Source organism: Larimichthys crocea, chromosome XVIII (assembly GCF_000972845.2).
Source record: "Larimichthys crocea isolate SSNF chromosome XVIII, L_crocea_2.0, whole genome shotgun sequence".
NCBI lineage: Eukaryota > Metazoa > Chordata > Actinopteri > Sciaenidae > Larimichthys > Larimichthys crocea.
The window spans coordinates 6,892,230-6,916,692 of NC_040028.1; the positions used below are offsets into that span (position 1 = coordinate 6,892,230).

At 40.9% G+C, this 24,463-nt stretch overlaps 1 protein-coding gene across 2 annotated transcripts; it reads right to left on the minus strand.

The window, feature by feature from the left end:
• Positions 1-12,704: 12,704 nt before the first annotated feature.
• On the minus strand, positions 12,705-24,265 carry cfap65 (cilia and flagella associated protein 65). Of its 2 annotated transcripts, none has more exons than XM_019268923.2 (35): positions 24,138-24,265; positions 23,772-23,854; positions 23,211-23,383; positions 23,016-23,118; positions 22,496-22,662; positions 22,035-22,243; positions 21,582-21,718; positions 21,269-21,494; positions 20,867-21,135; positions 20,584-20,766; positions 20,272-20,489; positions 20,010-20,166; positions 19,799-19,924; positions 19,283-19,534; positions 19,052-19,191; positions 18,845-18,929; positions 18,578-18,724; positions 18,300-18,462; positions 17,987-18,115; positions 17,660-17,873; positions 17,315-17,443; positions 17,047-17,137; positions 16,810-16,895; positions 16,586-16,652; positions 16,265-16,375; positions 15,743-15,934; positions 15,284-15,445; positions 14,987-15,130; positions 14,678-14,794; positions 14,397-14,531; positions 14,263-14,313; positions 13,922-14,142; positions 13,631-13,759; positions 13,125-13,481; positions 12,705-13,041 (listed from the first exon to the last, which is right to left on the minus strand). In XM_019268923.2, exons 2-35 carry the CDS (start codon positions 23,850-23,852, stop codon positions 12,972-12,974), a joined length of 5,241 nt encoding a protein of 1,746 aa, XP_019124468.2. In that variant the 5' UTR covers positions 23,853-23,854; positions 24,138-24,265; the 3' UTR covers positions 12,705-12,971. The 2 variants fall into 2 exon arrangements, with proteins under 2 accessions (XP_019124468.2, XP_019124467.2); XM_019268922.2 differs by having other exon boundaries at positions 20,272-20,492.
• Positions 24,266-24,463: the final 198 nt, after the last annotated feature.

The following is a 24,463-nucleotide window of genomic DNA, read 5'->3' on the forward strand; positions in this document are numbered from 1 at the left end:
ACAGAAAGGGTGTAAACACACACACACACACACACACACACACACACCGATCTGACATAGTGTGTTTAGGGTGGACCCGAAATCAGAGCTTATGGAATGAGGTGATGTCAGCACAGGTGTGGTAGTACCTTTCTGATATTTGTGCCAACAGACTGGCACGTTGTGAAGCCATCTGGGTGGGTATCTTGTCATGTCATACATTATTATTGTCCTCAAGAGATTTTCTTTGTGTTCTGCATTACTAAAGCTGTGTGAGTGTGTGTGCGTGCGTGTGCGTGTGTGTGTGTGTGTGTGTGTGTGTGTGTGTAGGGACTGGGTAGTATTATCACCTATCTGGCCAAGGGCATATCTATTGAAATTCAACACCACTGTACTGTAGTCGCCCATAAAAGCCCTGACACCCGACTTCGTTTCGCTGCGGTGATGCAATCAATCACGAGTGTAACACAGGGCAAACTCAGCCAGTCAAGTACCAGGCCCAGGCTCCATTCACTTATACCAACCGTAAAGATGGCTGCGGCATGCCATGAACCCCCAAACTTAAAGCTGACAAAGTCTTCAAACTTTTCAAATGTAATCATATAATCATACTTACTATTTAACCTATAGTCTTCCCTGTAGAGGTTCCATTTATTTATTCAAACTTTTCAGTCATTTTTGTGTGTCAACGCCATATGCAAAGGTTGAAACAACTTGTACCAAATCCATTGAAAACACAATCGGGTTTTTCTTGATTTGGTCCATTTAAATGGCATATATTTTATTGCTGCTGACCAAAGCACACCATATTTTTTTATGACTTTCCGTCAGACTCGGTTTCCATTCATTTGCACCCTGAACATCAGACTGTACAGACTTGAAGCTTGCTTGAGGTAACGTGTCACATTAAATTTCATCTCATCTATTGGTCAAAATACAGTATTATAGTGTGGTTACACAGTTTAAACACCAACAAAACAACAGCTTTCTTTCTTTCTTTCTTTCTTTCTTTCTTTCTTGGGACTTACATGTGGACTCTTCATATCCATATTCTTGATGCAAGAAGCGTGCATATTTACATGTGCTTGTCATGACATCCACATTTTCATATTGTTTGTCAGTAAGTTTTATTTTTTTATTATTATTATTTTGACAATCTAGCTTGTGAAGCTGGCAGCCAAACATCAAGTCTCAGATATCAGATATTTTGCACAAGCACACAAATCCTCTGGAATCCATTGGAACATGTTTCAAGTCAGCCCACGCTCTCTGAAACCTTGTCTGCACTGCATTTGAATATGTAGCCTATCTTTTGTCTCCATGTAGGCCTCATATGCACAGCATCCCGCAAAGAGTTTTTTTATTTTTTTTTTTAATTGCTGAAGTATGATTGACAGCTTATTAGGCTTTTACAAACATGGCCAAAGTGCATCTGCTGAGCAAAAGAAAAAAACTTTCTTACAACTTCAACTTCCTCTGTGCTTGTTTGATGTGGTGCCTTCTGATAACACAATACTTTTGTTGTTATTGACTGTATTTGTCTTTCTCTGTTTATGACAGTGATTAAGGGTGTAAGTCAAAACATAAACCTTGGTTAACAGGTAGTATGGCCGTCATTCTTTAATTCAAACTCATTTATTTGTCTGGAAACGGCAGTTTCAGGACATAAGTTAGAAAATCTCGGAGTCTGACCTGATAGTAACTAGCAACTTTCTAGTCTTCCGACCACTCAAAGCACTTTTACATTACACATATCTCATTCACCCGTTCACACACATTCATACACTGATAGCATTTGGCTGCCATGCAAGGTGCCAACTGCTCATCAGTTTTTTTAGGAGCTAACCATTCATACACATTCACACACCGATGATGCAGCCTTTGGGAGCAATCTGGGGTTCAGTATCTTGCCCAAGGACACATGCAGACTGGAGGCTGATCATCTGATTAGTGGACCACCTGCTCTACCTCCGAGCCACAGCTGCCCCTTAAAAAAGAATGACACCATCTCTAACTGTCTTGATGGTATTCTTTTATGTCTGTGTTAAGGACACCAACTGCTTGCGGTCTGTAAAATGGGTGACCACTCTTATTTTGACGTGCCCTATGGAAGAGGTTTGTCACAGACCATGCTCTTCCATTGTACTGATCTCTTCTCTTAATAAGTTAGAGAAGATCATCTGTTTTCCTTTGAGTTTGTCCAGTAGAAGAAGTTTCCTACTATTAACTTTAGCTATGATTAATTCCAAATAGATTATGCCTAATGCAACACTCACATCTTGTCAGGTGGAAGGTAGTGATGGGGAATATTTTTATGGTTATAACTTGTAAGTGATCACATCAAAATGGTGATTGCTTCCTGCTGTTTGATACGCAGAGTTGGCCATGTGGACGTAACAAATAATGTGTCCTGACATTTGGGTTCAGTTAGTGGTGTACTTTGACCGATATAAAATTGCTTTGCAGCCAGCTAATATTACTTTCTTAGTCTCTGCCATGTCAATGTCGGCTGTTGAGCCCAGTTACATTGCCTGCTTGCCCAGTTTTGGTATGACACCAGCTCCACTCCCCATCCGCATTCCCCCAGGCCCCAGGCCTGAAAATCTCCTCTTCCTATTAGTCCAAAAACACCTGTGGTACAAACACTAACACTCCCCCTGGTGCTCTGAGCTCACAATCTGGGCAGCCCAGCTAACGCATTGAGTTTACATTAGCTAACAGCAGCTATAGTTTACAGTAGTTTACTAAAGTAGTAGTTCCACTTTCACCAAAATCAGTGAAATAATTGGTGGTGTGTGACTTAGCGCCGTGAAGCATTACGTAATTCTTGCGCAAAGTGAGAATGACAGAGTTGGATATAACACCATTCAACGGCATCAGTGTAGCATCAAAATGATTTATGGTATAAAAGTTACACAATGTGGCTTTAATACCCAGAGGCCAGTCACTTGGAATTACCAAGTTAGCTTTATAATGTGAGTGCAATCCCAAACAGTTTTTTAAATGTAAAGTCAAGTCAGTTTTATACTTAGCTCAGATCACTGTCTCTCTGAGAGCTTTAGTCTGTACATCATACAACACTATGGGTTCCACATAAGGTCTCTCTCAGCAGGTATAGATTTAGATCATATTGTTTTTACAAGGTAGCCATCCCTTTAATATCCCAGTTGTATTAAGCCAATTACTAGGCAATATTGGGTGATTTTTTACATTCATGACATGATAATTTGATTCAACATATTTGTACAGTTAATCACATAATATAGCTTTTTTGAGATGCATGCCTCAGTCAGTGTAAACCCCTGCTCCAGTACCAAGTTAATCTCCACCTCAAGTTAATCTTCACCAAATTCATAAGTGATACTTTTTGCATCTTGTCACCAGTAGCTCATTGATTTGTCTGTGCAGCTTTGGTCTCAGATGAACAGACTGTTTCTTTCTTCTCTCATAATTCATTTATGACAGCTCAGGCCCGTTGGAAAATCAGCCTCTGGTTATCTTGTGATCAGGCCTTTTCTGAATCCACCCTATTGTTGTCTAGTTTCTTAAGAAGTGATGTATGCACTATCTGCTACTCCTCCAGGTGTGTCCAGGCTCCCTTTAGCTCTCTAATGCTTTACAGAGACAATGAAGAGTTGAATGCATATATCACTACACATGTGGTCAAAAAAGTTGAACATTTAGCATGCGGTGGCTGAAACAGAACGTACTGTGATGTTCTAGCAGAGAAAGCTGAGCTCCGAGGAGAATTCTATATTGATATGCGGACTGGGACCAACCACAACAAAATTAGAAAGTTATGAAAATTGAGTTATCTCTCAATGACCTATAAATAACTGGGCATGAGCATGACCATTGTTCTATGCTGTGTACTGGCTGTTCTCTCTCTACCTCTCCACCTCACCCTCGGTTTCTTCCCCGGTTTCTTTCTGCATTATTCTATCTGTGTCTCACTCACCCCCAATTTCTCTCTCATCTTGTCCCTCTCTCTGCTGGATGAGTGTGTTTTGTTAGGGAGGGCTGATTCTTCATACTTGGCTGAGGCTTTATGGACAATAAAGATCTGATTTCAAAGTCCGGCAGGGTGTTGGGCCTGGGGTCTTGGCTCACAGCTTTAGTTGCCTGCTGGGAGGAGACACTGTACAGCCTCTAACCAGATGGCCATCAGCCCACATACAGTAGATTCATATTGTACATTATGTGTATTGTTCAAATTCTTCTATATACGTCACCACCACAGTGTGGATAGAGTCACTATGCTGCACTGAACACCTTAAAACGACTGTTAGTGTTACCCAGGAGGCAGATTTATTTCTGATAAATAGATTATTTATTGTTGACTGAACAGAACTGGTTCAAGAACCAGAGTAAATTAACTTAACAAGCTGATATTGAAACAAAATATTACAGGAAATGCAAAACATTTTATTTTTTTTTTTATTTTTTTTAGTATTTAAAATGATCTTCTTTTATTATTTGAGATATTTCAGAGATTCCTCCATGTACCACTGGAGGGAGGTTGTGTACCACAGGTGGTACACGTCGTGGTGGTTAAGATATGATCTAGACTTCATTGGCATACATTTACAACATAAGTTTGATCAACGTTCAGTGTGGTAAATCACTTGCCAATTTCAAGCCGGTTTTCATGATAGATTGACCAGAAACCAGCTGACTGGTTGCTCAATATTTAAAAAGTCAAAACCACATGTACTTTTGCAGAAGGAACTTGTGGTTAATGTGCTAAAACCACGTTTCTTGTCCTCCTGTTTGCCTGTTAGTAACAACTCTCAGAGCAAGAGATTCAATGTCCTACTCAAAGACACTTCCACAGGACAAATGGTAGCCAACACAGGAGCTGGACCCAGAGTTCTATGGTTGAAGCGTAGTCTCTCTGCCCTCTTAGCCTTCTTTCCCATGACGACATGTTGACCTTAAACAGCTTTGTGATCAACTTGAGACCCTTTAGTTGTTTGTTCCCTGACTGTTTCATCTTAATCACATAGCTCAGAGTGTAGATATGTTACTTGTCCTTCCAGCACGTATAATACATCTGTAGGGACTTAGTTCATTGTTGTAAAGGAGAACGCCCTGATAGATACAGGAGCTTCACTAGGACCTGCCAACAGTGCATTTTTCAGTCATTACATTTAACTTATAACATTGTTTTTTGTTTTGTAAGATATTTTGAATGATGACAGGGATGAAATACATGATATGCGATTGTGTATAGAGAAAGATAAGAACGTTGGGGGTGAAACAGGGATTTACTTTGTGACATGATACAAGTTGGATTGGGTCTCACGGCATAGCATGGTCCAGAGTCTTATATTTCATTTTATTTAACTGTCGGTTGAATTCATGTTCCCAGTACTTTGTGTTTAGTGCTGTTTAGCAAATGTTATTATTAAGTGCTAAACTAGATTGTGAACATGGTATCAGCATGTTAGCAGAAACATGGCCTTGCAACCATATAGCATATGCTGTAGCTCACAGCACCACTGTACCTGAGTACAGACTCTCTGAGATGCCAGCATAGAGACAGAACTATGTCCAGTCCACTTTAGCATGGTCTAGATTGAAATATTTTCCCTTAATGTCACAATGTCACATTGAATATACTGTGCTAGAATAGAGTATTGTGCTGTGTACTATGTGTCATATTGGACAATACTCTGTGAGGAGGCTTAGCGGCACCGAAAAGAATTACAAAACAAACGGTTGCAATAACTTGCGGTTTCCCCGTGGGTCTGTCACTGATTGAACTGAAAGAGCATTGGTCCGGGTTACGAAGTGTTCCCTCACTCCCTCCTCCACCTAGGAAAAGCTAACAGGCCTAACCCCTGTCCTGCCACACCTATCATACACAGGCTACACACACATTCCCCCTCTCACACTGCTTTCATCTGGGCGTGAAATGGATTCCTACTGTCTGCCAGAATGCACCACCTATCTCTGTATGTGATTCTCTTTCACCCTCCTACTCTTTTCCTTTCTCTCTTTCCCTGTGCCACACATGTGCCCTTTTGTTTCCATAGAAAAATACCTCGCCCACACTGAAAAGTCCACAAAACACATTTTGCGGGTGGATGTGATCGAAAATGAGTAGAAATCCCACCGGAGCTAATATTTTATATGACAGCTCAAATTAGATCTAAATCAGAAACACATGACGGCCCTAACCTTTTTAAAACAAACCACAGTCATCCCTGGAATCCCCAGGAGAAAGGCATGTTCATAAAATTCCTTCATAACTGGCACACACATACACACACACACACACACACACACATAGTGAAAGTGTGAGAGGCTGTAGTATAAAATATTGATACCTCCCGCTGCCACATGATTTTACATGTCCAGAAGCAGAAAGTTTGTTTTCAGAGAGGAAGGAACTGAGGTTATGCAGAATTATGGTCTTGTTACAGCAAGTAATGAAAGTAAACCCTGTTCCACACAACTGCCTCTCACCAAGAATGGCTGCAATCTGTCAACAAAAGCTACATAATTTGGTGTGATTCCTGTTTTTGTCTCTCATTGGGCTGGCCCTTGTCGGCTCAATGACCCTATTATAATTGGATACACATTATTTAGATCATAACAATCTGCAGACACTTGGAATAGACCATCTTAACAGTTATCTGTAAGAATAAATTGTAACTCTGGTGATGATAAGGAGTTAAAAGGTTCCATGAACCAGGTATAGATCTTTTCTTAGTAAGGTCTAATTTACATCACTTAAATTGCCAGAGGAATTTGAATTCAAAGTTCAAATGATCTCTGACATAATCTCCTCCTGCAGCGCCATATTTGTACACAGACAGAGAGTAGAGGAGAAAACACACAACTACATAGTGTCTAATTCTCAAGGTTTTTATTCAATTTATGCATCTATAAATGCAATTCTTGTAATGTCTTTTTAGAGGATTATTTCATTGTTTTAAAGGAAGTACTAAAAAGAAAAAAAAGCCACATTCAAAACACAAGACTGGAAACACTTTTAAATTCTTAGTTCACATTATAAATTTACCAGCTACATAAAAGTGTTTGAGCTTTCTTGGAATTTTATAGCTTTGATAGAGTTATTAGTGAATTGTACCCAGCAGCAAGAAGTGTACTTAAGTAAGGGGAAGTCAGTCAGGGGGAACTATTTCAGTTTTTATTCTCTTTACTCTTCGATATTTATTTCACAGCTATAGTTGGCAGTGTCTTTGCAGATTAAAGGTGCCCTGTGGAGTGTTGAACCTCTTGTAGCAAACTTTTTCATTGTTATAGTTGCATATACACAAGGACACACATACACGTGGGTGGGTACACTTTCTGATTCCTTCTATTCCACTAATCTACAGGTGGTGAGAAATGCAGCAATGTGCCAGTAATGGCGGGAAGAAGAAAACTGCACACTAGCTAACATGGATGTAAACAATGGAGGTAAAAAAAACAACAAAAAAAAACATTTTAGGGTCATCATTATTTGCATTTATCAATTGCATTAATTGGAAGTTTCTTAGACTTCAAGAATATATACAGTATAATGACCTTTGGTGACACTAACAGCGGTAATACTGAATGTTTATACTAACTAAGCCCACAGGGGACCTTTAAGGTTTACATTCAGAACATGTTATATGAAATATGATTCAGTGTTACAGATTCAATTGTCCAACAGTATATCACAAAGTAGCAAAATGAGATCCCTGTTAATGAGTTAAGTGCTGTTTACATGTTTCTATAATAATAATCAAATTATACAATTTATGATATGGGGTGCCCCGATTTTCTTCCATCGTCCAAAGGTTGATTGGAGACTCTAGTGGGTAGAGTTATGGATGCATACGTTTACTTTTCATACTTGAAGTACATTTTACGAATAATTCTAGAGAGGTTTTGAACGCAGGATTTTAATTGTAATGTAATATTTTTAAAATTGTGGTATTGCTACTTTACTTAAGTAAAAGATCTGAATATTTCTTCCACAACCGCCCAACTAGAATGCCTTGGAATATATGCTTTAATTTATAGGGGTCAACAAAACGATAACAGCCGCCCAATATTACACTCAGGGCGTTACACATTGTGTTTTTTTTTTACGGGTTATGACATCAGCCCATCGGCAGCTAACAATAATAATAATTAATAACAGATTAATAACAGAACCAGAGCCATTGGGAACATGAAAAATGCTGTGCAAGAACCTAAAAACTCCTTTATTGATCAATTAAAATTTGAGCTGAGGCTTAACTGTGTCATAACACAAGAAAACCAATTTAAAGTCTCCTGTCAAGGTTCAAAACATTTGAGTATCAGTGTGATGAACTACCACACTGTCGTAATTTAACCATTTGGACTGTGTTATTTTTAATCGAATAGCGGCAATAATTTAGGCAAGACTGGGACAGAGTAGACAAGTTCTCCAAATACATCACATCCATTTGTGAGTAATGATAACATCACAGCTGAACTTTTGATTATTAGATTAGATTTGGCCAAAGCATAGTGTGATGTTATTCCCATACACTGTGTGTTTGTGTGTACATAGAATGATGTGTGTACCGGCATGTGTTTCCACTGTGTAAATAACATTTTATAAGTTTCCAACACTTTTGCCAGTTTCACCCAGGAGCACAAGGAAGTTCTTTTTGTCTTTACAGACGTTTTTAAATGTTCAATGTTTTACGTTTAAGTTCAAAAGCTAAATGTTATTACAGCAACACAAATGCCCTCTCAAGAAACGAAAACTTACATAATTTTTGCTCGCTTTTCTATTTTCGTCTCAAAGCACACACACTCAAAGCACACACACACACAGTCAGAGTGACTATTCAGTGTGATTCATCAGCATTACCGGCAGAACAGTAACTTTATTATAACAGATCTTATCTAGCCTGCCATGCTCTCCATTTGAAAGCTCTGGGTCTTTTCTACTCTTTCTTCTTTGTCCAACTCGTGTCCAGAGGGCTTGTGGTGTTGCACAGAGATAGAGAGTTAAACCAGCCAGATGGGTAACACACACACACACACACACACACACAGATTTTCTCGGAGATATGGGGTGCAGATGACTTTTGGATCAGCCTTCATTCACTGAGCTGTGTCTCACCAGCCACATGCATGCGCGCACACACACACACACACACACACACACACACACACACACACAGCACTTAGGACACACACATAGCTTTTGTAACAGAAGCACATTCCAGCATTGGCCTTCTTAAGCACCAATATCACAATCTATACTCATCACAAATTCCTCCACCGTTTGAAGAACAGAACAGAGGGTTTCATTTATTTAAGTGTAATTTTGATTCCAGAAAAGATCAACACAGGGTATGACCTCAACAATTAACACAAGAGACATTATCAAATGTGTTGTCCAAGCATCGAACTCTATGCGTTTGCACATATTTTAGACACGATGCATATCAGAGTAAAAGCTATGTATCTCTGGATAAGAAGTTGTAATTTTCTGTCTTTTATTTGACGAAAACAAAAACAGAATGTGGATAAAATTAAGCTCAGCTGTGACTCGAGGAAACGTGAACTATGAATGAATGTCAGTTTGTTTGTATATAGCACCATCTTGTGGACATTGTTAAAAACCTTTGACAGACAATAACCAGCAGAAGGAGGCACAAAGGGACACTAATTTTGTCAGTTTGAAGAGGACTTTATTGACTTCATTGCTATGCCAGCTACAAGAAATCAGCTGTCAATCATAAAGAGAGCCTCTCCCCCTTTTTAAGCTTCTTATAACTCATTAAAACCAAACCTATCAGAAAAATTCAATGAAAAGCACTTTAACATAAATCAGCCTGAGAAGAAAAGCGAGAAAATGAGAAAAACAAAATTAACAAAAATTAATTTCATGAGAACTTTGTCCCATCTATTTACATGGAGGGAGCAGGCATTGTGACCAATACTGTGCTCAAGCCACCAGGGGGAGATCGAGGTGTTCTGGCTTCACTTTTTGGGGGGATTTGTGTATCTTAATTCTTCCTAAATCTTATTTTTATTTATGAGTACTTTTATAATCCATTATGTGCTGCTGTGACAAGTGAATCTCCTCTGTGTGGGATCGTCTATGTTTTGTTGTTGTTGTTTTTAATATATTACCATAGATACCAAAGCTGTGAAACCCACAATAATGTATTATTAGATTACCACCATTCATAGCTCCATTATTACTAAACAGAAAGGTTAGCCAGAAGCCAGTTAGCCATTTGTATATTGTTTATGTATTTATGGTTTATACTGTAACTGATTTATAAAGAAGTTGTATATTACAATAAAAACACAACTTTTTTTTATATATATATATATATAAATTTAAATTACTTTTAGGTCAATAAATGTATGTATTCTGTATTTACCTAACATAGTGTTTTGTAGGACATAAATGATTTAGTGCTAGTAAAATAGATGATATAATATATATGTATGATCGGCCAATCAAAAAGCAGTATACGTTTTGACCACAGAGCACATGTAAACCATGTAATCTCCATTTTCGTAGCCACTGTGTTTACTTTTCATGGTGCGCACATAAACACAGCCGCAGTCCAACAGGTGAGCACAGCCCCTCTCCACACCCCGGTGCCCACACTAGGAAGATGAACTAACTGTGTACCAGCTTGGCAGACGTATGCCACCTAAAACAGCTGTGAGATCAGCCTCTCAGTCCACACAGCAAACCACAGAGTAATGCAGTTGGGCTTGTTAACATCCCCCCTCTGAAGGAGAGGTGATCCCTGAGCTGTGCTCCATGCTGGCAGGCTTCCCCAGCAATGACAGGGCAGAGGGACTGGCCACTTTACTCTGGAGCATGTGTTGAATTTGGCTTAGAGTCCTCAGACTGATGAATGAGAGCCTGGACTCTCTGTCCAACAAGGACATGAGTGTGACACAGCTCTGCCACCTGGGTTTTAGGTGGCATTCACCCTGGAAGTCCACCAGACAGCCATGCTGACACAGGTCCTGGACTGTGTAGGTGTTGCTGTAGAGGAGGACATTGTCTCTCCCAGGGAGGCTGCCAGAGTGTATGCCCTGCCGGCTCTGTGTTACAATCCTGCCAACCAGCAGCAGACACTCATGCTGTTCAGTTTGCAGAGGCACACAGCGGCTGGTCCATTGGCTGAAAGCTGCTCAAGTCAGCAATGTACTGCAGTACCTGTTGAAGTTACAACAGAGACGGGTAGGTAGAAAAGCCACTTCTACAGCTCCTCTTTGATTTGTGAAATAGGATTTCACATTTCTCACATCTAAATGGTTGTTAAGGCTGTGCTGCAGGTGTCTTAAGGGGCACTGTGGATGTGTATTTCTCACTCTGTAATTGGTCTTTATACACTTAAAACCAAAACCAATGTAATGGTATAGATCTGCCCACTATGTTAAGTATTATAAGAGGATATACTGATATCTGCCAGAGCTGATCAGCACCATTGTGAAGTACTGTCAGCAAATGAGGTGCTATTCCAAACTAATCTTCAGGGTTGTAGCTGAGAACTTTGTTGAGAGGCACACCACCCTACCAAACAGATAACCATAGAGGGACTCAACTATCTCCCAAAGGTGAGCGTTATAATTTTGTAATGCTAAATACAGATCAAAAGATAATAGAATAAGCAGTGTGAAAAAGCATATTTTATTATTGGAAGATATGTATCAAGAACTGCTCTCTGAAAGAGGTGCTGCATGCCTGTATCCACCTGGGACGCTTCCCTCTCAACTACATGTCCAAAATCTTCAGCCTGTTCTTCCTGCAGAGGCTGCAAGGTGTGTGTAAGCCTGCTTACTGGGAGAGAAGAGGAGGGGAAGAGAAAGTTTGTCACAACCAGTCATCAGGTGTTCCTTCATTTCCTGTCTGAGATTCATAAAGGATACACACACTGTTAAGCTGAATCATGTCAGGGTCAGCTGTGTGCTTTGCTGCTTGTTGCTGAAAACATCTGCCATGACAGTTTATATTCAGTTTTTACAGAAATGTGACCTCATTGCCTAAATCTCTATATGTCAAAAAAAGTGAACATTATACTATAGTATATATACTGGATTGCATTGTACTGGTGTGTTATCCAGACTGCCCTACTTCCTCCATGTGAAGAAGTTTTCCTCTGTGGACCAGGCCTTTCAGACACCTATGGAGAGTCTCTTGTACAAACAGGTCAAAGGCCCACTAACACAGCTGCTAGGAGAAAAGTTTTACCCAGCCTCCTGGCTGGGTAAAACTTTTCTCGCAGTGGATTCATTATAGGTAAGCAATAACCATACAAAATATACTATACGATCAAAATGAGAAAATGTGTCAATTTATGTACTGTAGCTACTGAACGTCAGTCTCATCGCATGCATGATATAAATGTTATTGGAGCATTCTATTGATCATAATTCAAAATGAGTCGATCGTGGCTCATTTATTCAGTGACTAACCTAAGAAGGAGGCTGCAAAGACGAGGAAAGAGACACGTGTGAACAGGAACCATTTTACAGTGCTGTGATTCTCTTGACAGCAACAGTCTATTCATTTGTTTCCTTTGAGCATCTTCAGACACAGGCTAAGCAAACAGTGCAACTGAGAACTAATATGAACGGTCTTTGTGGTGTTTTTGAAACTATCATAGTAAAGGAATACACATCAACCTATTCAAGAGTTAACTGATCCAAATAATCCCCCCCCCCCCCCAAAAAAAATGCACAGAAATAATGGATGTACTGAGGATGCCTTTGAGTCAGTTGTTGTATAAATATATCAACTCATGGGTCCAGCTTAATTTACACTGCAAATTGTTTTAACAATGAAGAAATCGTTTGCAAGTCCTATAGAAGCAGCCAACAATAGTTAGGGAGGAGCAGGACAAACAATGGATGGCACTGACTGGGATACAGGAGAGTGAAGATGGAAAAAAAGAAGGCCGATGGACAAAAAGTTGGATTTTAATGAAGATCGCAGAGGGAAGCAGACCTCTGGGATGTTGGATTGATGGTGGGACTCAAATTCCTGCTGGTTCTTTTCTGTTCCTCTCTCTCTCCTCAGCCATGGCTTTGGACGTCCTCCTGGTTCTAACAGAACACACAATATGGTAACCAACAAATAGATGAGTCACACTGCCAGAGTGTGTGTGTGTGTTTGTGTCTGTCTTTACCTGGTAGAAACAGGTGGCAAGATAACACTGCGTGGGTGCGCTGTAAGTACAAGCTCTCCTCTGACAGCTTCCATCATCAGGTTCTGGAGGGTGTTCAGCAAAACATCCTCACATATGTCAGCAGACACATGTTCCGCATGCAGTGTATTCTGTGTGTGGGATTTGGTTTCTGAACATCCTGCAGTGCTCTCACTGTCCACTGCGCTGTGCTGTTCCCTCTGCCCAGCGACTGTCCCGCTGAACTGAAACTGAGGTTGGACTGCAGGGTGAGAAGAAGTTTCTTGTTGCTGGTAGGTGATGGGCTTGGATGGCGAAGTAATCAGAGTCTGGGAAAAGGCTGGATCATCAAGTATGCCCCTGGAAAGGGAAAGAGGGAGAGAGACCATTTATTGCTACAATGCTCTTAACCTAACTGTACATCCAACCATCTCCATTAAAGCCAATCCTACAATTCCATCTGATGTCCCAGTGTCTGTGCATGATCAGGCTGTCTGTGTGAGTGTTACCTGAGCAAAGAGGTGAGTACGTGTGTGGTGATGTCTCTCACAGGGCCATGTGTTGGTGAAGGCTGCCCAGCAGGGAGGGATGTGCGTGAAGATGCGGTTTCAGGTTGTTGGGGCTTGACTGACTGGATACTTAGGAAGAGAGCACAGATGCAAAATGTTTTTGCTACTACATACAAAATAAAGATCAGGCTCTGCATATTAACAGTCACAACTTATTTCCTAGCCTATGTTTAGTTATGTTTATGTTTAGCATGAGAGTTCAGTCTGCCTTTGCGTCTGTGAAGGTTTTACCTATAGTGCTCATTGAACTGGTTGGGGAAGTGTGTGTAGCACTCCAGAAGCTCATGGGAGTGTGCTGTAACTCCCAGATGCAGCAGAGCAGGATGGGGGGGTTCAGGGCACTTCCATGCTTTTGCTGTTTCTCGCTGTGCCTTCCGCTCAGCTCTTGTTATCTTGGTACAAATGGTACCCACTGTTTCACAGCTACCACTGGCACAAATAGGAGGAAGAGTCTGGAGGGGAGAGAAAGTGAGACATAAAGGCACAGTATAAATGAAGCGGCACACTACTGCACAGCTATAGATGAATTTGATTACACAGGACAGGCCTTATATTTACAGTTAATGAACCACCTTGTATTTCCTGAGTGGTGGCCCTTTTCTTACTGGAGATGCTACAAGTTCCTGTAACAAGATTAAAAGGTGAATACAGCGCAGAAGACAGTTACATCACTGTCATAAATGTTACTTTCAATTTAAGGAAGGACCTTATCTGTCATAACTCCTTGGTTTTCTGGAAGGGTTTTGTCTGTAATAGTGAATTCATTTTGCTGTCTCTCTTTCTCTTCCTCCCAACGCTGCAAAGCATCACGATACCGAGTCAGTGTGGCTTCCTGAATAGCCTGGAGAGAGGAAGAGAAGAGAAGTGTGTGTAGTGATTTGCAGAAAAGGATCATTTAAAACAATAGTGTGAAAAATCAGGACTAAAATTTAATTGAATATTAGAAAGAAATGCAGCTTTAAAGATACACCAGTACTCCTGCGGTACCTGGCATATGACATCTAGCTGATAACAAGTGGGGTAGTCGGTAGAAGTGAAGGTAAGGACACAAAGGGCACTTTCCCCTGGACACAGACTACCTTGCTCTGGATAGATCTGCAACACCTGAACAAAGAATCTTAACGTCAGGCTTTACAAAATATCCAAAGAAGAGAAATATAAAGGAATCACTGATACACAACCTGCATATATTTATGACAGACACAAAGAGGAAGGATCGGCTTGTTTCTTCAAGAATAGTGAGATTTTGGCTCAATATATAGAACATTAAACAGGCTAGATATACACTTCCTGTACCTGCTGATTGCTCTGCTTGAGCAAGTCCCAAGAATAGTGGACAGTGTCTGTGTGAGACACATTAGTCAGGAAGAGGATTCTTGAAAATCTTGAGCACACAGGGATGTTGCCTAGCGAGACATTGTCTTCAGACAGGAATACCAACTACAGAACACACACACACACAGACATTAAGATTAATGCATACAGACTCAAATGGTCACAGATACAAAGACAAGACGGCTCATAAGGAAGACACTGATGGTATTAAACAGAATAAATTCAAATATGATTTGAAAAGATAAGAACTGCCCTCACCTGTCCTGGAAAGGGCAGCCTCTGGACACAGGGCTCAGGTGTCTCTCGAGTATCCCTAGAGGTAAATGGATTTTTAGAACCCACTGTGGGAGAATAAAGCCCACGTCCTTCAAACCTCACCAGCGTGGAGTCCCCATCCTGGACGTGGATAGGAATATCCATCTGGTGATACACAGAAAGAGACAAGACTCAAAATGTACTAGTAAGCTTAGGGTATAAATATTGTGGTATATGTCATTATTACAAATAAATGAACAAATGAAAAGTCATTAAATGATTTACTTGTTTAATAAGATGGCTTTCTGTTTCAGCTTGATTTCTAAATGTTCTCTTACCACACACAATGGAGAGAAACATGATGTCTACAATAAAAGTTGCTCAAACCAGTTGTATAAAGGGTTTGATGCGAGAGTTGTAGGAAGGCAGTGGAACATAGGATAAGTTTGCCTCGATCCTTACGTGGTACATTTTAGCCTCCAATGGAGAGAAGATCCATTCCACTCTGGCCGTCTCCCCAGGTAGGACCTCTCCTTCTGGATTGAGGCAGCACAGCAGTGGATGGTTAAAGTTGTCCACCTGTAGCTGTGACAACACAGCCGAGTCTACCTCATAACGGACCGGCAATGCACCACCATTGTGCAGTTCATACACCTACAGGACAAACAAAAATATATCAATTCTAGCCTTTTAAAGAAGCTGAGGTTGTAACGTTTGAAGAATTTTTAATGTACATGAACATATTCCAGTCAAACAAGCAATGGACCTCCAAAACAAAAGTATTATGAAAGCCTGTAAATAGTACAGAATGATCTTTGGTGGCCAATTGCTGCTTAGTGGAACACATATATGTTAAATCTGTGGAAGCTGTTTCACCGAATGAGTAAATGTGTGAAATACTATCAACTAGAGCACAAACTATTTCAATGCACCATTAATAGGCCACTCCTAATAGGCTTCATGTTAGAGAAATGAAATACACACCTGCCTTGGAGGAGTACAGTCCCCAATAGTTACAGGAGTAAAGACATGTTGTTTGGAGGCAAAGTGAAGATATGATCTGTCTCTTTCCACCGTCACCCCTTGAAAGTTCAGCTGCACACAGAGCCACAGAAGAAGCTAACATAAAATATCTAACAAATACACAGACTTCACCAGCCCTATAAAAGAGCCAATACTGGAATAGCACTACTGAAGTAAAAGAACTGTGACTTATAGCAAAGAAATTAGCATTTTGATTCTACCAGTATAGTGAAGTAGACTGATTGTGTGTGGTTATTGAGTCTTGAGTAATTCATGCCTCACCATGATCTCTCTGCCATAAGAAAGTTTGAATACGACAGGAAACCGATCTGTCCCAGCAAAGTCATGGCTGTGAAAGACAAAGTTTGGATTATTTTGCCTAGAAGAGACATTGTATACAGATACCTCCTGTGTCGAAAAAATGTCACTAATTTCTAATAATTGCTAATGATTTTAGAAAACCCATCCCTGTTACATGTGCTGCATCCTTTACATTGATTGCTGACCTGTAGCTGAAGTGTACTGCCCTCTGCTGGCCAGGGAGCAAAGTTCCAGAACGGGGAGAAACGCTGAACACATGGTTGTCCTGAACCTGCCAGTGAGATGAAGATATTTGTGTTTTGTCTGAATCTTTTTTTTTTTCAAAGGATCAAAAAGGTCAGATTTGAAATATCTAAATAGCAATCAATTTCAGTTTCAGTTCTATTCTAAACTATTTCATATTTTTAGGTGACATGCCTGACCTTCATCTGGTACAGCTCCGTGCTGCTGAACTCTCCTGTCTCTGCCCAGTACTCTAACTCTATCAGTTGGTCCTCTGGAAACAGGAATGACCTAATAGCAAAGAGAAAAGGTCGATTCAAATCGTCTCTGAGGCTCTAGTGTATATAATATTTTGCACTGTTTGTTCACTAAGTAAACAGAACAGTTTTGACAAATATAAAAAGAATGCTAAATGCAATTATCTTGGACTGGATTGACTGTATTCTCTAGAGTTTGATTTTTAATCACCAGTCTACAGGGATGGGGCCTGGGTTGTGAAACATCAACACAAAAGTTGAGTGGTCTGAAGTCAGTGGAGCAGCACTAAAGTTGAGATCCAGCATGGTTTTGGTGAAGATGGAAGGACACGAGCGCAGACTAGAAGGACAAGAAAGGACAGGGTCATCATTGTATATAAGTTATCTACTGAAATAATGTGTATTATAATATATACGTATTAAATAAAGTAATAAATAAACACTAAAATCATGAATGTAAAATACAGAATTAAACAAAATCTGGATGAAATTCAGACATTTACATTTCTCACAAAATAATCTGATGTTCTATGACGTGATTTAACGTGATACTAACCTGTGTCTGGTGGGGGTTGTATAAGTGAGTTCTACAGGGGAGGGGTTGGAGAGCAGGTGCTTGTTGAGGCTGTCCAATGAGAAGAGTTTCCACAGATGCACCTTGCTAAGTTTGTCGACACTGCCACTGCCGAAGACATCGATCACCTTTAGGGTGGGAAACACGCCGTTAGCTCGTACCTCACACAGTGCTTGGGGAGGGGATGACACAAAACCTGGGGGGAGAGCGAGAGAGAGATATAGAAAGATAGCAGTGGTCAAAAAAATGGCATGTGTTGCCATGGCTACATTTAGGTTCATAGTGTATATGTGTGGGTTTTCTATCTACCACTGGCATTCAATGTCTGGTAGCTGATAGTCCACAGGTACTGGGCTTGTCTCTGTGGTCTGATGGTGGATCGAAGCAGCATTGTGGAGTGTGAAGCGATTGTTCCCCTCTCACAATCCAGCTTTAGGGCTAAAAGCACCAAACAGGACATATTTAGTTCATTACACTGATTCAACCACTGTATATCTGTCTTTTGTTACATCTACAGCCCAGACAGGCTCTACAGTGAAGACTCCTCGGTCACCTTACTAAATGCACATGTTAAAATTAAGAAAACTGGTGAATATCATGCAAAACGTCAGAAAAAATATACTTGGTGCAGTTCTGGGATCATGAATAGGTTCCTCATCCAGAAGTATCTGCTGCACAGAGAGACAAAAGGGGACAGGACAGGGACTGCTGTTCACAAGAGGAACCTCAATTAACCGATAGCTTCCCACCAGAATCTCCCCAACATCCAGAAACGCCTTTTCTGCCTGGGGAGGAACAACATGAGTACACAGCTTGGTTGGGTTGTTCAGTCTTCAAAATGTGAATACAACAGCCATTTGAATTTAGTTGAAAAGTTCTAGTATGCACACACAGTCCTACCTTTATGAAGCCTTTAGAGCCCATTCCTATTACTTTAAGGGAAAGCTTTGACTTGTTACACCCAGGTGTCTGGATCGGCCAGAAGGTGAGACTAGGTTTGAGTGTGTATGTTTGTTGTGCCAGTGGGCTGAAGGACCATATCTGGGCCTGTAACGAGTCATGAAAAATAGTTTAAAAAAAAAAAAAAAAGGTAAATAAATTCTGATTTGTTTAAATCAGTTGCACAATTTCTGTAAATGAGTTTATGATTGTTGTTGTTTCTCTCACCGAGCTCTCATTAGGATGCAGTTCACCGGCATCTGGTTCAACAGAGATAAGCTCCTGGTCTGACTCTGGAATGCTCCACTGGAATCTATCATAAGGGACAATCACAGAAAGCCAGCTGTAGACAAGATTAATGATGTTTGGATAAATGCAGACTACAAACATTACAATGAAAAATGTCAGAAATACAGTACTGGAATAACAACCAACCGCAGAGGTAGGCAACTAAGGTTCCTGATGAGGTGGGTGCGCTGCGTCCCTGAGCCCACTGCTGTTGGGTGGAAATATAAACTGCCATCTCCTTCCAGAGACACACACAGCTTTTCCACCACACTGACGACTGCCAGTTCCTAAAGAACACAGAGACAGACGCACTGCAAGAACTGTGTGGTGAGTGCTATCATTTCTGCTTTCTGTGTTCCTGTGTTGTCTATATCGTACCTTTGTGTGTTTGGCTGAATTGAGCTGAAGGCGTACACTGTACCCCTGTTTGGGACTGTCTTCTGTGGGAGTTGTTCTGAGGGTGAGGATTTGGTGATTCCCAGGCTGAATCAAACCACAGCTCGGAATTACAGACACAGATTCTGCCAAGGCAGGGTCTGAGCTGTGGTCCAGACAGAAAGTGAGTGGCAAGTCTCCACAATTTTGGAGGAGCACTGTCCGATAGGAAAGAACACTAAGGGCTGGAAACACCTAGAAAGAACAAAAACAGTTACCAGGGTATCCTCTCATAGTGAATAGCAGTGTTATACAATGTTGTTTATACTGGTCTCAAAGGAACATTTTTAGGCATTTTTTCTAAGCTTACTAAGCATCTTTTTTTTTGCTGTTTATTGAGAGAATGTCAAAACTATAAATAAAGGACAGACTACAGGAGACAGATAAATATACAGAGGGACAGAGAAAGATATACTGTTTTGTGCTGATTTGTGTTTCTTTCTCATGCTTGTGTCTCACCACTCGTTGGGGCTTCAGGGAGCAGCATGGGATGAAATGCTCTTTGCCTGGCTGAAAGGAGTGGCCTACAACTCTGACAGTCACACACCAGGGTGGACACAGCAGTGGCTCCTCTGTATGCTGATTCTATGAGGACAGAGTGGCAGCAAAATATGTTGTATCTTATTCAAAAAAGAACTTACTACTTACTACTATAGATTATAAACATTACCTTATAGTATGCAAAGCACTCAAGTTGTGCTGCGTGCAGAGTATTGAGCTGCGCAGGGTCATAGGTCACTCTGAATGAGGTGGACTTCAATGGAGCCAAGTCACACAATGAGGGAGATATAGAGAATGGAGAGTCTTGGGCAGCAGTCCACACCAAGCTGGAGCAAAATCAAATGCAACAGAAACCATATATAAAACCGTATGTAAAAAAAATGTATGTAGTGCCATAGTAAGGAGCCACAATCCATGGCGTGCAAGGGTACCTGAGTTTCCCCCTAGTGTGATTGGTGATGGAGACAGACTGACTGGAAGTGGATGAAGTAGACAAAGAGGACATTTTGTGATTAAACAGTAGCTCACTGGGCACCACGGATACATGTGTTGATGATAAAGTGGAGGAGAGGGGATCCATGCGCCCCAAGCAGGATTGGTAATATTCCTCCATGGGAGAAGGAGCAGCATTCTCTGGTCTCTGGTGTGACTGCTAGAAAATGACAGAGGAACAGTGAAAAAGACAGTCCTATATTTATACTGAGTATCCTTCAAAGGATAGACACATCTCTTTGGCACTTTACCTCCTCCAGGGGGCAGAGCAGTCTCTGTTTATCCTGATCTTGCTGCATGACACTGAGAGTGTCTAATGGGTCCTGCCTGCGGTACCAGTGGAGCTTGTACAGTACCAAGTGTTCAGGTTTCAGTATGGCTGACTGCTGGAGCTCTGAGTGACAGGTACCAATCAGGTCACAGAACATGGGGTCCTACAGGGGAGGTTAGGTAAGTAGATAGAATGAATTGAATCTTGATGGCTTGTGTGTGTGTGTGCTGTGAGTGTGTATGCATCTGCATATTGGCTCCTACCCTGTGCAGTATGAGACATGCCACTCTCCTGTGATGTGCAATAGGCTGTGTGGGTCTATAGACTGCCTTTAGCGTGGTATGGCTATGTGGCAATACAATGCCACTTGCTGGCTGGATGCTGAACACACTGTGCCCACTGCAGTCCAGGTCCCATTGGAAGATAGCCTCAACTGACGAAGAATTAACCAGCTTCACAGTCTGTACGACTGTTCCTCCTTCCTCAACACAGCCAAAGTCCACCACAGAGGTGGAGAATGAAACTTTGGGACCTGGGTTCAAAAGAAATATTTTACACACATGTATCTAATTTAAGATTATGAGTAAATGATTTATTTCCCTCCTTTCTTTGCAAAAACATGGATTTTTAGATTGTGTATGTGTGTGCTTGTTTGTGTGCTGTACCTTCACAGTTTCCAGTGAGTTTAAGCAGTATGTTATTGAGCGCCCCTCTACATTTTAGAGATAGGTAATCAACAGAGACAGTATCCACCACAGCAGGAGTATAGGTGACTGTAGCCCGTAATGATCCACCAGGTGCCACCTTACCCCTAGTCACATCACAGCTGAACTCTGACCCCAACAGAGGCACCCCATTGGACAGCCGTGAAACAGAGAAAGATGCAGTCACCTGGAGGAGAAAGGGCAAAAAGATGGATGAGAGAGAAGGCCATCGAGACTGTACATTTGTATTTGTGTATCTTTGTGTGCTACTCACAGGACAGGGGTTGAAGATGTCAAAGTGTTTCTGCAAGCTTTGGCCGACAGCCACAGAGCCAAAGTGCAGCAATGGATCACACTGTTCTTTTTCAACCTTGGTACATGGATTTCTCAGCTGCAGACAGGGGTACTTGGCTGAAAAGGAATGTAGATGCAAGACAGCCTCACTAATGTAAACAGCAATACAAAACCAACAATCAACCTGAGAGCGATTTGCTTTCTCATTCTTATATATGTAATGAACCAACCCCAACCCCATATGGAAAACAAATTGTGCCCTGGACAATTCTTGTTCAGGCACTGATCATACAGACTGTGGTACTGATTTATGTATCTGACTGTGTTTTCAAACTGGGTAGGTTTGATTGGTAACCTTTGACATCTATCTAATCTGCATCCAAATCTGTGTATCTCCTAATCTTAAAATTTTGTCCTGTCTCAGTTGCAGTACCTAGCCCCTGCAGGAGCACAGTGCAGCAGCTCTCTGCCTTGTCCTCTTCTTCTCCAAACCAGCAGTAGACCTGTTGCTGGTAGACCAGTGCCTCTTGTGGCCGGAATACCACTGTGATGTGACACTGCTGGCCAGGCTTCAACAGGCCTTGCTCAGGGCTTAGTTGGAATGGTGCTGTGCAATCCCACTGAAAGTATGTCTGGAGTTTACTGTGGAAATATGAGTTTTCAGAGTAATCAGGAAAACACAAAAAAAAAAAAGGTAGAGAGGGGGACTGGGATTGATTAACAAGAGTGTAATAAAGGGAAATAGTAAAGAGTTTGACCTCTCCTTGCTGCAAAGCAGATACACATAGGTAAGAACATGAACACACACACACACCTAATATACATTCAAAGAAAGCATTGTTCATTTTCACTTCTTTTCTTTTCTGTATTAGTCTCAAACACACTTATATCTACCTGACATTTCTGAGCAGGAAAGTGGTATGTTTGGAGTGTTGAACAGCACAGAGTGGCAGCAGCACAGAGTCAGGCACCTCCAGGGCATGGCAGGGAATGGTGGCATGGAGGTATACTTGGAAGCTGCCATCTTTACTTTGAAACTCAATGCTGTCCTCGTACTCACACTGCCCCAAGCAGTCAGACAGACAGACAGACACAGATAGAGGACATGAAACAGGAGAAGTAGATCACATTACATCTCTATAAACGTGATATGAATAACATTATTTCATCTTTTTAAAGTCATATATGCTTGTTGTGGTGCTGTTTACATGTTTTTCCTGCTCAACAAAAGAGTACAGATTCAAATTCTAAGTAAATGTAATTATTTAGTCTTGTAGTACCTGACCATTTTTGGTGGTGAGACTACAAACGTACTTATCTTGAATTTAGACCACAGATGAAAACCCATGCAGCACAATATTTTATAAATTATTAATACTAATAGATGCAATTTTGTATAAGTGTGTTTTGTTACCCTCTGGACTGGTCTAAAGGTGACTGGTACTGAGAAAGAAGTCCCTGGGCTGAGAACAATTGTCTGGTGAATCATGGTGGTGAAAAACTTGGATACTGGAGGCCTGAGAGGGAGCAAAGATAAAATATTAAAAACAATACTCCTAACTTTTCTGTATGTGTTTATATGAACATGTTTATACATGTGTGTGTCTACCTGACGTGTAGCTTCTGCAGCTTGCTATGAATATTCTTTAACACTAATGTCTTGGTGAACTCTCTTTGTAGGTCCCAGTCCTCCCAGACCAGCTCTGGTTTCATTTCCAGACCTAAGAAGCAGCTTCCTCCTTGGCTGGATGCTTGTCGCTGGTGCTTTCCACCCTGTTGCCTCTGGTGGGTTGGTGGGGCATTGCAGAAAATGTAAGTTGAGATGAATGACTTTCCAAGAAATCTCAGAAGATGCCAAAAAGACATTATATACATGCTTAAGCAGCCACACTGATAGCCATATCAGAAAAGCATTGTGTACATCAGACGACAACATTATATTGTAGGATAGGCCTGGGAAGAGGAATGGAGATGTGTGACTGTGTAACTACTGTAACTGTTTTAGGACATACATAACAGACTTATATTACGGTAAATGTGACAAAATGTCAAAAATAAAATGGTGTATTTTTTCTGCCATAGAAAAGACAAAATTTCTTTCGTAAAGTGCCATAAAGCACAAAGAAAACATGAACCACAAGTCATTAATGATGACAGGCTGTTTAGTTACTTTGATATCTTTCCCAGCGGTGGAGGTCTTCCATGGTGATCCTGAACCTAAGCGGTCAGGACCCCGAGCCTCAGCTAACATGCCTGGAAGAAGAGACAATTCAATTATCTAGACATTTACAAAATATATATATAACCTGCTGTAAGTTTCCTGCTGCCTGGCGTTTAGCGTGGAGGATTTGTTATTGTACACAGTTTCATTTAAACATTTACACTCTGACTCTGTATTTATCACCACGTTTAAAGTGTTTTTCAGGTATTACGGTAAAAAAGCACCATAACTATTTGGGTAATACGTGATGTAGAAAGCTGTTTAACGTCACTGCTTAACTAAAACACGGCAGGTCTAACAGAATAACGTTCTTACCTCCTTTCAAACGTCAAAGAATATAACTTGTAAGTGTTGTTTATTTGATTTGGGGAGTGAAAACACCGACAGAAACACTCCCGCAATGGGCTTGAGAAGTTTGTCCGCCACCGCGTTGCCATGGCAACCAATAAACGTTTGTGTCACCATGGTAAATACGGCAGGCGAGGAGGGACATTTGCGGAACATCATTACATCGCGAAATAGTATAATAATTATTATTATACTAATAAAATTATTGTGGTACACAATGACACGAGGTTATGACGTACAGTTATCAAGACGTTGTGATGGGCTGTGTAAATGTTGTTCATGAATAGATGACA